We start from the raw sequence: 17,662 nt of genomic DNA on the forward strand, positions 1-17,662 counted from the left end.
AATAAGCGAATGACTAGGGAAAGAGTAGGACCAGTCAAGGACAGGGATGGGAAGTTGTGTGTGGAGTCTGAAGAGATAGGCGAGATACTAAATGAATATTTTTCGTCAGTATTCACTCAGGAAAAAGATAATGTTGTGGAGGAGAATGCTGAGACCCAGGCTAATAGAATAGATGGCATTGAGGTACGTAGGGAAGAGGTGTTGGCAATTCTGGACAGGCTGAAAATAGATAAGTCCCCGGGTCCTGATGGGATTTATCCTAGGATTCTCTGGGAGGCCAGGGAAGAGATTGCTGGACCTTTGGCTTTAATTTTTATGTCATCATTGGCTACAGGAATAGTGTGAGAGGACTGGAGGATAGCAAATGTGGTCCCTTTGTTCAAAAAGGGGAGCAGAGACAACCCCGGCAAATATAGACCGGTGAGCCTCACGTCTGTAGTGGGTAAAGTCTTGGAGGGGATTATAAGAGACAAGATTTATAATCATCTAGATAGGAATAATATGATCAGGGATAGTCAGCATGGCTTTGTGAAGGGTAGGTCATGCCTCACAAACCTTATCGAGTTCTTTGAGAAGGTGACTGAACAGGTAGATGAGGGTAGAGCAGTTGATGTGGTGTATATGGATTTCAGCAAAGCGTTTGATAAGGTTGCCCACGGTAGGCTATTGCAGAAAATACGGAGGCTGGGGATTGAGGGTGATTTAGAGATGTGGATCAGAAATTGGCGAGCTGAAAGAATACAGAGGGTGGTGGTTGATGGGAAATGTTCAGAATGGAGTTCAGTTACAAGTGGAGTACCACAAGGATCTGTTCTGGGGCCGTTGCTGTTTGTCATTTTTATCAATGACCTAGAGGAAGGCGCAGAAGGGTGGGTGAGTAGATTTGCAGACGATACTAAAGTCGGTGGTGTTGTCGATAGTGTGGAAGGATGTAGCAGGTTACAGAGGGATATAGATAAGCTGCAGAGCTGGGCTGAGAGGTGGCAAATGGAGTTTAATGTAGAGAAGTGTGAGGTGATTCACTTTGGAAGGAATAACAGGAATGCGGACTATTTGGCTAATGGTAAAGTTATTGGAAGTGTGGATGAGCAGAGGGATCTAGGTGTCCATGTACATAGATCCCTGAAAGTTGCCACCCAGGTTGATAGGGTTGTGAAGAAGGCCTATGGAGTGTTGGCCTTTATTGGTAGAGGGATTGAGTTCCGGAGTCAGGAGGTCATGTTGCAGCTGTACAGAACTCTGGTACGGCCGCATTTGGAGTATTGCGTACAGTTCTGGTCACCGCATTATAGGAAGGACGTGGAGGCTTTGGAGCGGGTGCAGAGGAGATTTACCAGGATGTTGCCTGGAATGGAGGGAAAATCTTATGAGGAAAGGCTGATGGACTTGAGGTTGTTTTCGTTGGAGAGAAGAAGGTTAAAAGGAGACTTAATAGAGGCATACAAAATGATCACGGGGTTAGATAGGGTGGACAGTGAGAGCCTTCTCCCGCGGATGGAAATGGCTGGCACGAGGGGACATAGCTTTAAACTGAGGGGTAATAGATATAGGACAGAGGTCAGAGGTAGGTTCTTTACGCAAAGAGTAGTGAGGCCGTGGAATGCCCTACCTGCTACAGTAGTGAACTCGCCAACATTGAGGGCATTTAAAAGTTTATTGGATAAACATATGGATGATAATGGCATAGTGTAGGTTAGATGGCTTTTGTTTCGGTGCAACATCGTGGGCCGAAGGGCCTGTACTGCGCTGTATCGTTCTATGTTCTATGTTCTATGGGGCATTGGTCAGGATGGAAAAGGAGTCCTGTAGAGGATCCAGTCTGAGAGCCATGGTGATGGCTCTGCTGCCGTAAGCTCTGGGGAAGTATACGGGGAGCCCGGTGGTGCAATCGACAGTCAGGGTGTGGAACCAGCTGAGGAGGCATTTTAAGTTGGAGAGGATGTTGTTGCTGATGCCACTGTGTGGAAACCACAGGTTCAAGGCCAATGGTGGTGATTATTGGGGTGTCAGAAGTGCTGGTGCTTCTGGAGGAAAGGGGGCCGATGTTGTGGCCTTTGCCTCTCTAATTGCCCTGCGACGGATCCTGTTAAATTGGAGCTTGGATACGCCATTGGGGGTGGTGGCATGGCTGGGGGATTTGTATGATTTTCTCCGGTTGGAGAAGATTAAGTTTGAGTTGAAGGGGTCAGCGGTGGGCTTTGAGTTGTGGTGGGGGTTGTCCATGAGGAATTGCTCATCGGGGGGGCGGGAAATAAAGAAGGAAAAATTATGCAAACTGTGGACTGTGATTGTATGGAGAGCATGTTTTGTATTTTGCTGTTGTTACATGTATTTGGAATAGAATAGCTTTTACAAAAAACTAGGTAAACTTAGAAGATAGAAGATATGCTTGTGATTTTTAGGTTGCATGATATTCAAAAGTATGATCTTTGTAGTACCCAGTCACCGCCAGTAGAGTGCACCAATGAGCTTTGTAACTGCAATAATGCCATCATTGATCAACTGCTAAAGTATTCTGTTCTTCATTATTTATCATGATGGGTGAGTTATGAGTTCTTGTGCTGAGAACTTAGAAGTACACAGCTTCTTTGTTAGGTTGCAGTCCTATTTTAGATGCTGTTCTAGACTCAAATAATAGTTCTTTCAGATTTTTGAGATATACCGAGTGAAGTCAGAAATGATCAAATTGAAGAACCCCAACTAGGCTATAAAGGAGAGAAGATGATGCAAATCATCAAGTGTGATTAGGATTTAAAAACTTGTAGGTTGTAGGAGAAAGGAAAAGCTATGGGAGGAAAAAAAAATGCAACTTTGCCTCTTAAACAATACCAACAACTCAACTTTATTAAAGGGCGGCACGGCGGCACAGTGGTTCACTTACAGTGTCAGGGACGCGGGTTTGACTCTGACCTTAGGTGACTGTGGAGTTTACACATTCTCCCTGTGTTTCCTCCGAGTGCTCTGGTTTCCTCCCATATCCAAAGATGTGCAGGTTGGGTGGATTGGCCATGCTAAATTGTCCCTTATTGTCCAAATGTTAGGTGGAGTTATGGAGTTATGGCAGGTGAGTGGGGCTAAGTAGGGTGTTCCTTCAGAAGGTCAGTGTAGTCTCGATGGGTTGAATGGTCTCATTCTGCACTGTAGTGATTCTATGATTCTAAATATATAATTCATTTGTGACCATCAATATTGCATCATGCAAATTTCTGCTCAGTTTCCAGGAATACATTTAATTTTAAGGCAATCCATTACAACATTAATATTTAACTCAAAGAGGCAAGGGGCAGAGTCACTCAGGGTAATCAATGCCATATTCTTCAGTGTTGGTTCCTGATCGCTCTAGAATAAGCATCTGAGACCAGTTATAATGTAAATAATTCTTTCACAAGAGTCATGATATTGCATATCAGTTGCATTATGAAACACCACTTCAGTCTTAGCCACCTTGCAACATAGCACATTTAAGATATTAAAGATTGTATGAAAGACTTTGCTCTGCAGAGTGGCATCATCATGAGTGTTCTCTAAGAGAAAAGGTAGCCAGTCAGATCAAGACACTGGCAATCAGAGTCAGAAAAAGAGAACACCGCCATATTTAGAAATGATATTGTTCTCACAGCTACTGCTGGAATAAGGACATAGGGTTTACTTTTTCATTTAAAGACTGATTTAAATCACTTACAATTAAAATAGTGTGCAGGCTTACAGTTTCAGCAATTGTCCAGGTTCAAGCTTGTGGGTGGGTTTAGAGGGGTCGTTAAGCACCGGGAAGGACCCCAATATCGAATGGCACTCGGTTATTTTTTTCGGGCCTCGGCGGGGAATGCCCCCTGAGGCCGCACTTTGCGTCATATCCTGCACTGAGGAGTTCCACTCTACATTTTTAAATGGTGCCCCGATCTCTCGATCCCCTGCCGTAACCCTCGGGCCCTCCCAATGCCCCAACTCACCTGTTGAGGGGGTCCTCGAGCTCCCGCCGACACCCCACCTCATAAGAACACAGCCCAAGGCCCGACCCCCAGCATGGGAAAAATGCTACCCGGGCACCTTGGCACTGCTAGCCTGTCACCCTGGCAGTGCCCCCATCAGCCGGACAGTGCCACCTGGGCACCCTGGCCGTACCAGGGTGGCACTCAGGTGGCACTGTCAGGGTGCCCAGGTGGCACTGCTAGATTTTGGCGTGCTGCAGAGTGTAACGCGTCGAGAATCCCAGAAGAAGCCTCTCGTGGGTTTTACCGGCCGACTCCTGTCTCGATTCCGGTGGGATGTGGCCGGTAAATCATGCCCATAAATAGCTATTCACTTGCTTTGAAATAAGCTGTTAAAGATGCAGCTGGTACATAAATTACATGAGGTTAATCCCTTTCTTCCATGCATTGTCAGTATCTCATGATAACTATTAGTATGCACAACTATCATGTTCCCATACTCAGGAATAATAACATTTGTCAGTCCTGCGAATTTGAAATATTCAACACTGAAATTTATCTCTAGTGACAAAGTAATCAAATGCCAGGTTTTTCTATACATTGAAGGCATTGCAATTCATTTAAAGACTGATTTAAATCACTTACAATTAAAATAGTGTGCAGGCTTACAGTTTCAGCATTAAATTGACCCCAGTTTCAATTAATTTCATTTTTATTTGATGATAAAGTTAGAGGCCAATTACCTTCTAATGTTTCATTAATAGAATCAATAACCTCTGTTGGATAAAACTCCCTACTTGTATGTCCAATGTTAATTAAGTATGAAAATTGTTCACTGAGCTATTTAACAAAGGAGGCTTTAAGTATCAAAGTCAGTATTAACCAATAGAGAGTACTGTGATTAGACTATGATTTAGAAATGAAAGCTGTACATTCAAAATAAGGTGTTAATGTAACAAAATAATTATGTAAATAGCCTTCCTTCATGCATCAGCCCATATAATGAACATTGAGCAGCAAGCTACAAGATTGTGGGACGCATCACAGCTGAAGCCAGTCCCAGCCTTTCCTAAAGTTTATAATGTCCAACATGGAGAAAATGGATATAAGCAAGCGAGAGAGAAATCCCTGACTAACTTTATCATTAGTTTCCTCAGCTAGGGCAGGGATTTTCAAAGTCTTAGGTCGCAGGCGGGTTTCGGGACAGTTGCGGAGCCATTCATCGTGGCGTTCCCGGTCGCTTTTAACAATGCCGGCTGCGAGCGGCTTTAAAAATGATGGCCGCGGCCAGCTAAAAAAATGGGGGTGCACTGCGTGCTGTGTTGGGTGTTCTGGATCCGTGGAACACATACAGGTCACCAACACTTGAAATAGTGCAACAGTATTTTATTAAGTTAGAAACTGTTGAACATACTTTCACTGTGGGTTAACACAATGTTAGATTAAACTAAAGACCTATGCCTGTCCGAACCAGTCTATGCACTCAGCACATGGTGAGGACCTGTGCTGTAAGCTGTAAGCTCTGTCCTTGTAGGAGGCTGCATCCCGAATGAGCGGGAACTCTGATGCCCCCTGTCTTTATAGTGAGTGTGCTCTAACTGGTGATTGGCTGCGGTGTTGTGTGTGTTGATTGGTCTTTCTGTGTGTCCATCAGTGTGTGTGTATCTGCACCATGATATACTGGTGTATATCGTGACATCCCCCCTTTTATAAAAGAATGTATGTGTGTGGCAATAAATAATGCATGGTGAGAATGTTCCTAACTACGTGTGGGATGCGAAGACATACTTACAGGACTACGTGCATGAGAACTAAGCTATTTACATGGGAAGGTGCCTGGTGCAGAGAAGCAGTATGCAACAAGAATAATGAGATCAACACTATATGCAAACCAGGGAAACGATCAAACAAAGCAACAAAACAATTCAGAGAGTCTATAAGTCCGCAAAGTTCAAAAATTAAGCCTCTGAGGTGGGCGACGAATTCTGGTTGACCGTAAGGGTGGCACACCATTCATCGTCTGGATCGATGCTGTATACCGATAGAGGCTGGATTCTTTGCTTCGGGGACACCCTGTTTTTTGTAACGATGCCGATTCGAAAAGGTGTCTTCGGGTCCTCAGTGTCAATATCGGGTAGTAGGTCCGCATCGGACTCGGTGACCGTGGTGTTGAATGGCCCGGACATTCCTGCGAGTCTAGCCAGAGCAATACGAATTGACAGGCCAGGCTGATCTGCATAAAGCAGCATAGTGTCCAAGTTTGCCACATCTCAGGCATTGTCGGGATTTGGCAGGGCATTGCCGCTATAAGTGGGAGAGCCACAGTTGCCGCAGGTTGTAGCGTCAGTACGTTCATTGCACCACCACGCATGCGCGGTGCGGCCATATGTGGTGCGCACCTGCGCAGTATGTTCGTCGACGTCGCCGTCCCCTCGTTCGGTGCGCACAAGCGCGCAAAATGGCCACCCTCATCTCGGCTGAGGCCCTGGAGTTGCTCGATTACTTGGAACCGTTCTGCCTCGTGGGGACCTTGCCGCGCTGTTTCAGCCGCTTGGATGTGGGAATACCGACTAGTGGCGTGTTCGTGTAACACGCAGATCTCGATGGCGGTCACTAGGGTGAGCTGCTGTACTTTGAGGAGCTGCTGGCGTAGGGGGTCCGACTGAACACCGAAAACGATCTGGTCGCGTATCATGGAGTCGGAGGTGGGCCTGTAATTACAGGACTGCGCAAGGATGTGGCGGTGGGTGAGAAAGGACTGGAAAGGTTCATCCTTACCCTGTAAACGCTGTTGGAATACATAGCGCTCAAAACTTTCATTCACCTCTATGTTGCAGTGAGTGTCAAACTTGAGGAGGACCGTCTTGAATTTTGAGTTATCTTCATCATCAGCAAAGGTGAGAGAATTGAAAATGTGGATGGCATGTTCCCCGGCCGTGGATAGGAAGAGACCGATCTTCTTGGTGTCCGAGGCATCTTCCCGGTCTGTGGCTTCCAGGTAGAGCTGGAAGCGTTGTTTGAATATCTTCCAGTTGGCCCCCAGGTTACCAATGATGCGGAGCGGCGGCGGCGGGAGGACGCTGTCCATTTTGCAGGATGACGGTATGCTGGTTGAAGGCAGATCACTTGCAGGTAGGTCTAAGAAGTTCTAATATCCCTCAACTCCTGGTATCATGATGTGTTAGGTGTTCTGGATCCATGGAACACATACAAGCCACCAATACTTAAAATAGTGCAACACTATTTTATTTTATTTGAGGCTAGAAATAGGAAGATAGAGCAGATAAACACGTGGCTAAACAGCTGGTGTAGGAGGGAGGGTTTCCATTATCTGGACCACTGGGAGCTCTTCCGGGGCAGGTGTGACCTGTATAAGAAGGACGGGTTGCATCTAAACCGGAGAGGCATAAATATCCTGGCCGCGAGGGTTGCTAATGTCACACGGGAGGGTTTAAACTAGTATGGCAGGGGGGTAGGCACGGGAGCAATAGGTCAGAAGGTGAGAGCATTGAGGGAGAACTAGGGAATAGGGACAGTGTGGCTCTGAGGCAGAGCAGACAGGGAGAAGTTGCTGAACACAGCGGGTCTGGTGGCCTGAAGTGCATATTTTTTAATGTAAGGAGCATTACGGGTAAGGCAGATGAACTTAGAGCTTGGATTAGTACTTGGAACTATGATGTTGTTGCCATTACAGAGACCTGGTTAAGGGAAGGGCAGGATTGGCAGCTAAACGTTCCAGGATTTAGATGTTTCAGGCGGGATAGAGGGGGATGTAAAAGGGGAGGTGGAGTTGCGCTACTTGTTCGGGAGAATATCACAGCTGTACTGCGAGATGACACCTCAGAGGGCAGTGAGGCTATATGGGTAGAGATCAGGAATAAGAAGGGTGCAGTCACAATGTTGGGGGTATACTACAGGCCTCCCAACAGCCAGCGGGAGATAGAGGAGCAGATAGGTAGACAGATTTTGGAAAAGAGTAAAAACAACAGGGTTGTGGTGATGGGAGACTTCAACTTCCCCAATATTGACTGGGACTTACTTAGTGCCAGGGGCTTAGACGGGGCGGAGTTTGTAAGGAGCATCCAGGAGGGCTTCTTAAAACAATATGTAGACAGTCCAACTAGGGAAGGGGCGGTACTGGACCTGGTATTGGGGAATGAGCCCGGCCAGTGGTAGATGTTTCAGTAGGGGAGCATTTCGGTAACAGTGACCACAATTCAGTAAGTTTTAAAGTACTGGTGGACAAGGATAAGAGAGGTCCGAGGATGAATGTGCTAAATTGGGGGAAGGCTAATTATAACAATATTAGGCGGGAACTGAAGAGCATAGATTGGGGGCGGATGTTTGAGGGCAAATCAACATCTGACATGTGGGAGGCTTTCAAGTGGCAGTTGAAAGGAATACAGGACCGGCATGTTCCTGTGAGGAAGAAAGATAAATACGGCAATTTTCGGGAACCTTGGATGACGAGTGATATTGTAGACCTCGTCAAAAAGAAAAAGGAGGCATTTGTCAGGGCTAAAAGGCTGGGAACAGATGAAGCCCGCGTGGAATATAAGGAAAGTAGGAAGGAACTTAAGCAAGGAGTCAGGAGGGCTAGAAGGGGTCACGAAAAGTCATTGGCAAATAGGGTTAAGGAAAATCCCAAGGCTTTTTACACGTACATAAAAAGCAAGAGAGTAGCCAGGGAAAGGGTTGGCCCACTGAAGGATAGGCAAGGGAATCTATGTGTGGAGCCAGAGGAAATGGGCGAGGTACTAAATGAACACTTTGCATCAGTATTCACCAAAGAGAAGGAATTGGTAGATGTTGAGTCTGGAGAAGGGGGTGTAGATAGCCTGGGTCACATTGTGATCCAAAAAGACGAGGTGTTGGGTGTCTTAAAAAATATTAAGGTAGATAAGTCCCCAGGGCCTGATGGGATCTACCCCAGAATACTGAAGGAGGCTGGAGAGGAAATTGCTGAGGCCTTGACAGAAATCTTTGGATCCCCGCTGTCTTCAGGGGATGTCCCGGAGGACTGGAGAATAGCCAATGTTGTTCCTCTGTTTAAGAAGGGTAGCAAGGATAATCCCGGGAACTACAGGCCGGTGAGCCTTACTTCAGTGGTAGGGAAATTACTGGAGAGAATTCTTCGAGACAGGATCTACTCCCATTTGGAAGCAAATGGACGTATTAGTGAGAGGCAGCACGGTTTTGTGAAGTGGAGGTCGTGTCTCACTAACTTGATAGAGTTTTTCGAGGCGGTCACTAAGATGATTGATGCAGGTAGGGCAGTAGATGTTGTCTATATGGACTTCAGTAAGGCCTTTGACAAGGTCCCTCATGGTAGACTAGTACAAAAGGTGAAGTCACACGGGATCAGGGGTGAGCTGGCAAGGTGGATACAGAACTGGCTAGGCCATAGAAGGCAGAGAGTAGCAATGGAGGGATGCTTTTCTAATTGGAGGGCTGTGACCAGTGGTGTTCCACAGGGATCAGTGCTGGGACCTTTGCTCTTTGTAGTATATATAAATGATTTGGAGGAAAATGTAACTGGTCTGATTAGTAAGTTTGCAGACGACACAAAGGTTGGTGGAATTGCGGATAGCGATGAGGACTGTCGGAGGATATAGCAGGATTTAGATTGTCTGGAGACTTGGGCGGAGAGATGGCAGATGGAGTTTAATCCGGACAAATGTGAGGTAATGCATTTTGGAAGGTCTAATGCAGGTAGGGAATATACAGTGAATGGTAGAACCCTCAAGAGTATTGAAAGTCAAAGAGATCTAGGAGTACAGGTCCACAGGTCATTGAAAGGGGCAACACAGGTGGAGAAGGTAGTCAAGAAGGTATACGGCATGCTTGCCTTCATTGGCCGGGGCATTGAGTATAAGAATTGGCAAGTCATGTTGCAGCTGTATAGAACCTTAGTTAGGCCACACTTGGAGTATAGTGTTCAATTCTGGTCGCCACACTACCAGAAGGATGTGGAGGCTTTAGAGAGGGTGCAGAAGAGATTTACCAGAATGTTGCCTGGTATGGAGGGCATTAGCTATGAGGAGCGATTGAATAAACTCGGTTTGTTCTCACTGGAATGAAGGAGGTTGAGGGGAGACCTGATAGAGGTATACAAAATTATGAGGGGCATAGACAGAGTGGATAGTCAGAGGCTTTTCCCCAGGGTAGAGGGGTCAATTACTAGGGGGCATAGGTTTAAGGTGAGAGGGGCAAGGTTTCGAGTAGATGTACGAGGCAAGTTTTTTACGCAGAGGGTAGTGGGTGCCTGGAACTCGCTACCGGAGGAGGTAGTGGAAGCAGGGACGATAGGGACATTTAAGGGGCATCTTGACAAATATATGAATAGGATGGGAATAGAAGGATACGGACCCAGGAAGTGTAGAAGATTGTAGTTTAGTCGGGCAGCATGGTCGGTACCGGCTTGGAGGGCCGAAGGACCTGTTCCTGTGCTGTACATTTCTTTGTTCTTTGTTCTTTAAGTTAGAAACTGTTGAACAGACTTTCACTGTGGGTTAACACGATGTTAGATTAAACTAAAGACCTACGCCTGTTTGAACCAGTCTTTGCAATAAATGAATATTTTTTGTCAGTATTCACACAGGAAAAAGATAATGTTGCTGAGGAGAATACTGAGATTCAGGCTACTAGACTAGAAGGGCTTGAGGTTCATAAGGAGGCGGTGTTAGCAATTCTGGAAAGTGTGAAAATAGATAAGTCCCCTGGGCCTGATGGGATTTATCCTAGGATTCTCTGGGAAGCTAGGGAGGAGATTGCTGAGCCTTTGGCTTTGATCTTTAAGTCATCTTTGTCGACAGGAATAGTGCCAGAAGACTGGAGGATAGCAAATGTTGTCCCCTTGTTCAAGAAGGAAAGTAGAGACAACACCGGTAACTATAGACCAGTGAGCCTTATTTCTGTTGTGGGCAAAATCTTGGAAAGGTTTATAAGAGATAGGATGTATAATCATCTGGAAAGGAATAATTTGATTAGAGGTAGTCAACACGGTTTTGTGAAGGGTAGGTCGTGCCTCAAAAACCTTATTGAGTTCTTTGAGAAGCTGACCAAACAGGTGGATGAGGGTAAAGCAGTTGATGTGGTGTATATGGATTTCAGTAAAGCGTTTGATAAGGTTCCCCATGGTAGGCTACTGCAGAAAACACAGAGGCATGGGATTCAGGGTGATTTAGCAGTTTGGATCAGAAATTGGCTAGCTGGAAGAAGACAAAGGGTGGTGGTTGATGGGAAATGTTCAGACTGGAGTCCAGTTACTAGTGGTGTACCACAAGGATCTGTTTTGGGGCCACTGCTGTTTGTCATTTTTATAAATGACCTGGAGGAGGGCGTAGAAGGATGGGTGTGTAAATTTGCAGATGACACTAAAGTTGGTGGAGTTGTGGACAGTGCGGAAGGATGTTACAAGTTACAGAGGGACATAGATAAGCTGCAGCGCTGGGCTGAGAGGTGGCAAATGGAGTTTAATGCAGAAAAGTGTGAGGTGATTCATTTTGGAAGGAATAACAGGAAGACAGAGTACTGGGCTAATGGTAAGATTCTTGGCAGTGTGGATGAGCAGAGAGATCTCGGTGCCCATGTACATAGATCCCTGAAAGTTGGCACCCAGGTTGAGAGGGTTGTTAAGAAGGCGTATGGAGTGTTAGCTTTTATTGGTAGAGGGATTGAGTTTCGGAGCCATGAGGTCATGTTGCAGCTGTACAAAACTCTGGTGCGGCCGTAATTGGAGTATTGCGTGCAATTCTGGTCGCCGCATTATAGGAAGGATGTGGAAGCATTGGAAAGGGTGCAGAGGAGATTTACCAGAATGTTGCCTGGTATGGAGGGAAGATCTTATGAGGAAAGGCTGAGGGACTTGAGGCTGTTTTTGTTAGAGAGAAGAAGGTTAAGAGGTGACTTAATTGAGGCATACAAGATGATCAGAGGATTGAATAGGGTGGACAGTGAGAGCCTTTTTCCTCAGATGGTGATGTCTAGCACGAGGGGACATTTGAATTTAGTTATTCAAAAACTGCTGTTTAATATTTTAGAATGAGTATAATGAGGGGGCTTTAAATTGAGGGAAGATAGATATAGGACAGATGTCAGAGGTAGGTTCTTTACTCAGAGAGTAGTAAGGGTGTGGAATGCCCTGCTTGCAACAGTAGTGGACTCGCCAACACTAAGGGCATTCAAATGGTCATTGGCTAGACATATGGATGGTAAGGGAATAGTGTAGATGGGCTTTAGAGTGGTTTCACAGGTCGGCGCAACATCGAGGGCCGAAGGGCCTGTACTGCACTGTAATGTTCTATGTTTTATGTTCTATGCACTCAGCACATGGTGAAGACCTGTGCTGTAAGCTGTAAGCTGTGTCCTTGTCGGAGGCTGCATCCCGAATGAGCGGGAACTCTGATGCCCCCTGTCTTTATAGTGAGTGTGCTCTAACTGGTGATTGGCTGCGGTGTTGCGTGTGTTGATTGGTCTTGCTGTGGGTCCATCAGTGTGTGTGTATCTGCACCATGATATACTGGTATATATCATGACACTGCGCATGCGTGCTGACCCAAGAGAATTAAAAAAAAAATCTATGTAATCTTCCTCCCTGAAGCGAGGCAGAGAGCAGGTCATGCGCCCAAAACGCTGACATCACGTGCTTTGGGCGTGATTGTGAATCCTCCATTTTGTTAGCAGCAAACAAGTGAATGAGGAACAAGCAGGCTCACCTCTCGCATTAAAGGTAAGAGTAAATGGTGGGTTGCGAATGTCGGCTGGCGTGGGTCGCGAAGGTAGGCCGGCGTGGGTCACAAAGATCAGCCGCCGTGGATCATGAAGGTCGGCCGGCATGGGTCACGAAGATTGGCTGGTTGGTAAAAATGGGTCCCCGGAATAAAGTTTGAAAAACACTGAGCTAGAGGATTCAATTAATTATGGTTAATTCAACTGTAGTGTTTCTGTAGCACTACCTTGGATCAGCACTGCCAGTTCACCACAGACCAATGATCAAATCTACAACATTCCTTGTTTGGTTTGAATTCTCTCACAAGCCATCTGTAAGTTAATTTCTTAGAGTCTCCTATTGATCTTGGAGGCCAATGAAGCAAGTTTGTGAAGCAATATCATAAAATATTAAATTGTAGTTCTACTCACCCAACTTAAAGTGGCACCATTGGAATGTGTAGAAAGGAAAGGATTATTATACTCATTCTAAAATATTAAACAGCAGTTTTTGAATAACCAAATTGGGAATTTATAAAGTCCCATTGAATAAATATACAAAATACTTTGATTACTTATGCTTATTTTAAACTCTGGTCTACCACGATTGGTGAAGGAGATAAGCAAAGCAGCAATACTTTAACTATCATTGCCCATGTTGACAGTTCTGCACATAACGTACAAGTATGAAACACTCAACATATCTGTCCTCTGGGTTATCACCTCAGCAATCTCAAATGTTTGATTTTAAAAAGCTGTCAAAATATTTAATTTTCCTCATGTTGATCAAACAATAGTTTGCAAGCTAATTCTGAACAGTTTATTTTCTTCCTCATTTCAGTCCTCAGTTCAAATCTAATGTTTCTAATAGTCTGACCTGCAATATGTTACGGGTTGTTTCTTTTTCAATAGTTCTTCCTGACAAATAGGACAGACATCTTCTGGATCAATTTCCTTCTGGCACACAGCTCCAACCATTCCTTCATCATTTTGCTTTATCTTAGATTTTCTGGTGAGTGGTTGCACACTCTGTTCTGTATGAAGACTGTTCAGCAATATTTCAATTTCTCGGTCCACAAGGCCAAGTTGGAAAGAGTCTGAAAGGAGTAGAAATCCAGAAATTACACGCTCACTCCAATACTTATGGAGCTATCTTAAATCTGGAATCATATTTAAAGCAGCATTATTTGACTTGTTATACAACAAGACATAGAATGCTGTTTTACCTTTCTATACCTTGTTCATTTTAAAAATTAATTCATGGAATGTGGACACTGCTGGTTAGGGCGACATTTATTGTCCATCCTCAATTGTCTGTGAGAATAATTTTGCCTCAAAGCACCAATATAAGAATTTTATATTGTCTGATCAATACTTTAGCCGTGATCTAAGCGCGGCGCGAATCCGAGCGGGCTGGTTAGATCGTGGAGAGCCCCGTCAATGGCGGCACGATGGCACAATGGTTAGCACTGCTGCCTCACAATGCCAGAGACACGGGTTTGATTCCGACCACGGTGGATGACTGTGTGGAGTTTGCACATTCTTCCCGTGTCTGCGTGGATTTCCTGTGGGTGCTCCAGTTTCCTCCCACAATTCAAAGATGTGCAGGTTAGGTATATCCGCTATGCTAAATTGGGTTACGAGGATACGGTGGGGGATTGGGCCTAGGTAAGGTGCTCTTTCAGACTCGATGGGCCGAATGGCCTCTTTCTGCTCTGTAGGGATGCTATGAAATCGGGAAACTCGGCAGGTGCTGATCGGTTTCTAATCTAACCGGCCCGTTCCCATTGGCGCAATCAGGATCCTGCCGTGCGTGGCTGAGAAACCAATAATCACCAATTAAGGCCAATCTCCAGCTCATTAACGGGAACGACTCCCTACCTAACGGACTTCTGTGATCTAACCAGCTCCTGAGCGAGTGGTCACGCAGGTACCTTGTGTGACATATCCTAACCTGTATCCCATAAGTGCATCCGTGAAGTCAAACGTGAAGCTAGCGAAATGGCTGCTGTGGGGATCAGAGGAGATGAGTAGCCAATTTGGTAAGCAGGCAGTTAGGTGCGCTAACTGCTACCCCAGTGCTTGGGGGGGAAGGGGGTGGGTGGTTGTAGGAGCCCCAGGTGGGGGTCGGGCCCAGTCGGTGGTGTCAGCTGTCACTGATGGAGGGTCTCTGCAGGGCTGAGACGGCGGGGTAGCCCGCGGGTCCAAAATGCCACCACCCAGATCATGTATACCCATACCAGGTGCCACATCAGCTTCTGCCCGCCATCCCACTGAAACGGAACAGCCCTAAGCCGGAGCCCCGTTAGTTGTAATGTGGTGCAGCTCACTTTAATAGCTATCGACTGTGCCGACCTGTGGCTGGACAGCTGAAGGCTATCGCTAATAGGTAATTGGCAATGTTAGTAATGAGAGCACTACACAACCCCAAGTGGACACCCATGGGTAGACGTGCCACGCTGAAGGTGGCTGTTACTGCCTGGCACCCCAATCAGACTTTGCGGTCTGGACACATTGCCTGAACACTGGAGGCTGCACAACTGGAGGGGCTATATACTCTAGTGCTGAGCCACAGCACTGGGGACACACCCGCGACCAGAGCGTGGGTGTGTGCATTGGAGGGGTAGGGTGTACCTGGGCCTGAACCAGTGCCGCTCCAGGTAAGGGTCTGGCGACTGGGGCTTGGCGTACAGGGGCCCTTGCTGTGGTTGGGAGTGTGTGTGCAGGGCAGGGTCCGCCAGCACAAGCAGGTCATTGGATGGCACCCTGCGAGATGGCAGGGAGTGTACGGGTGGGGGAGGCTTGGGGGATTAGAGGGTAATGGGGTTGATTTTCAGTCTCACACTCTCTCCAATTCCTTACAGACATAATAGTATGGGTGACATTGTGGACCCCTGTGCCTGGTACATCCTGGCGATGGCGAAGAATTCTGCTGCAGCGAATGGGTGGAAGGGTAGGTGCTTTGGAGCATCTTGGTGGACTTGGTCCAGGTCAAAGCTTATATAGTCAGCTGCCTGGGCAAACAGGGCATCCTTGACTTCACGGATGCACTTATGGGATGCAGATTAGGATATGTCACACAAGTCCCCTAAAGCCCTTGAATGAACCCGAGGCGTAAATGTTCAGGGCTGCGGCAACCTTAACGGCCACCAGGAGCAGGTGTCCTCTTCCTCCACGTCAAGTCCGCAAGGACATGGCACAGTTGCCACACCATACCCTTTTTGAGGCAGACCCTCTTGCTGCACATGCTGTCCAACATCTCTCCACATGACCAGCGATGCCTGTACACCTTGGGCCTTCCCCTCTGGGTCCTTCCCTGGCCTGATGGGCAGCCGGGCCCTCAGGGTGTGGGGCAGGCCCCTGCCAAATGGGCTGCTGCTTAAAGCTTCTGTCGATGCTGCTGCTGCCACACCCTCTGCCAAAGGTGTGGCAGCTGCTGTGGGGTCCACAATGCCACCTATACTATGATGTCTGTAAGGAATTGTAGATAGTGTGAGATTGACAATTAGTTATGGCTTCAACTCCATTACCCTCAATCTCGCAGGGTACCATCCAATGACCCGCTTGTGCTGGGGGACCCCCGTAGGGCCCTGGGGACGAACTTGGGACGGAAGGGCAGCTGGACTGAGCTCCAGAAGCCCCAGCGTCATTGGGTTCTGCCAGCCCTGGTGGTTCTTCATTTTCTGCACCATGATGTCAATGCCCTCAGTGATGCCCCTCTGTGATTGGGTTACGCTCTGCAGTGCACCGCGGTGTCCACCTGCATCTGGGACATGTCCCGCAGCATCCGGGCAACACTCACCTGAGACTGGGACATGCTCCGCGGTGACCCGACAAGGTCCGCTTGTGACTGTGATATGGCCCCCTGCCACTGGGAAATGCTCCAGAGCGCCTTGGCAATGCCCATCTGAGACTGGGACAGGCTCCGCACAGCTCAGTAAGGTCCACCCCCGTCAGGGACATGTGACCCAGTGAATGGGACATGCAGTCGAGGTGCTCAGCCATGGCCGTCACTGACTGTGCAACGCCTTGGACACCACCATTCATGATGTTGACATCATGCTCCAGGTCGCCACCCTAGCGGTATTGGCCTTGGTTTCATGCATTGCCGGCATCATCTCCTGCACCCGTAGTCTTTGGGACTCCTCCAATCGGCTATGGACCCACTGGAGTGTTGCTGACATCTCCCTCCGAAGAGCACACCTCACCCTAGTACCTGCATCACCTCCGGGATAACCTGGTCCAGAGACTCAGCATCTGATTGGGACCCAGCTGGGTCCTGGAAAGAAGCAGACCTCTGACTACTGTCCACCCTGGACGTTCCTGCCTCCACCTGATGTGCATAACTAACTGTGTGGTGCTCACAAGATTGTGACCAGAAGCCTTTCCACTAGTTTTTCCCACTGAGGTGTGTGTCTCTGTGTTGGTGGAGAGTGGGGATGACAGCTGTGATGCCTCAATGGTGGCATCCTCGGAGCTCTCCTCTGAAGTGTTCTCATGGGTGACGGGAGGAGAGCCGCCCCGGATGAGGCAGCGCCATCGGATGGAGATCCTGCGGGGAGAATGGGCATGTGGTCAGTGGGAGGGAAGGATCATCCTGTCTGGCAAAAACAACTCACGTGTGACATTTAGGGTACCCAATTAATTGTTTCCAATTAAGGGGCAATTTAGCGTGGCCTATCCACCTACCCTGCACATCTTTGGGTTGTGGGGCGAAACCCATGCAAACACGCAGAGATTGTGCAAACTCCACACGGACAGTGACCAGAGCCGGGATCGAACCTGGGACTTCAGCACCATGAGGCAACAGTGCTAATCACTGCGCCACCGTGCTGCCCATCTGACGTATCTTTGAGGTACTTGTGCTTCGCATCTGGAGTCAATTTCTCCAAGATGTCTTCATTTTCTTGTTGGCTGTTCACAATTGATGTATTCTCAATTGATCTGATCACTGTTGCACATTCATAGTCAGCCTCTGTACAGTCCAGCTGAGATCTGTCAGTCTCGCCGTTGTCCTGCACAGC

The 17,662-nt window shown here is 47.3% G+C and overlaps 1 protein-coding gene across 2 annotated transcripts in view; it reads right to left on the reverse strand.

Moving 5' to 3' along the window:
* zswim2 (zinc finger, SWIM-type containing 2) overlaps positions 1-17,662 on the reverse strand; it is a 129,700-nt gene that overhangs the window by 69,934 nt on the left and 42,104 nt on the right. For both annotated transcript variants that reach the window (XM_072477852.1, XM_072477861.1), the window contains exon 5: positions 13,516-13,735. In XM_072477852.1, coding sequence (XP_072333953.1) covers positions 13,516-13,735 — 220 coding nt within the window. The remainder of the gene's footprint in view (positions 1-13,515; positions 13,736-17,662) is intronic.

This window comes from Scyliorhinus torazame, chromosome 2 (assembly GCF_047496885.1).
Source record: "Scyliorhinus torazame isolate Kashiwa2021f chromosome 2, sScyTor2.1, whole genome shotgun sequence".
Taxonomy (NCBI): domain Eukaryota; kingdom Metazoa; phylum Chordata; class Chondrichthyes; order Carcharhiniformes; family Scyliorhinidae; genus Scyliorhinus; species Scyliorhinus torazame.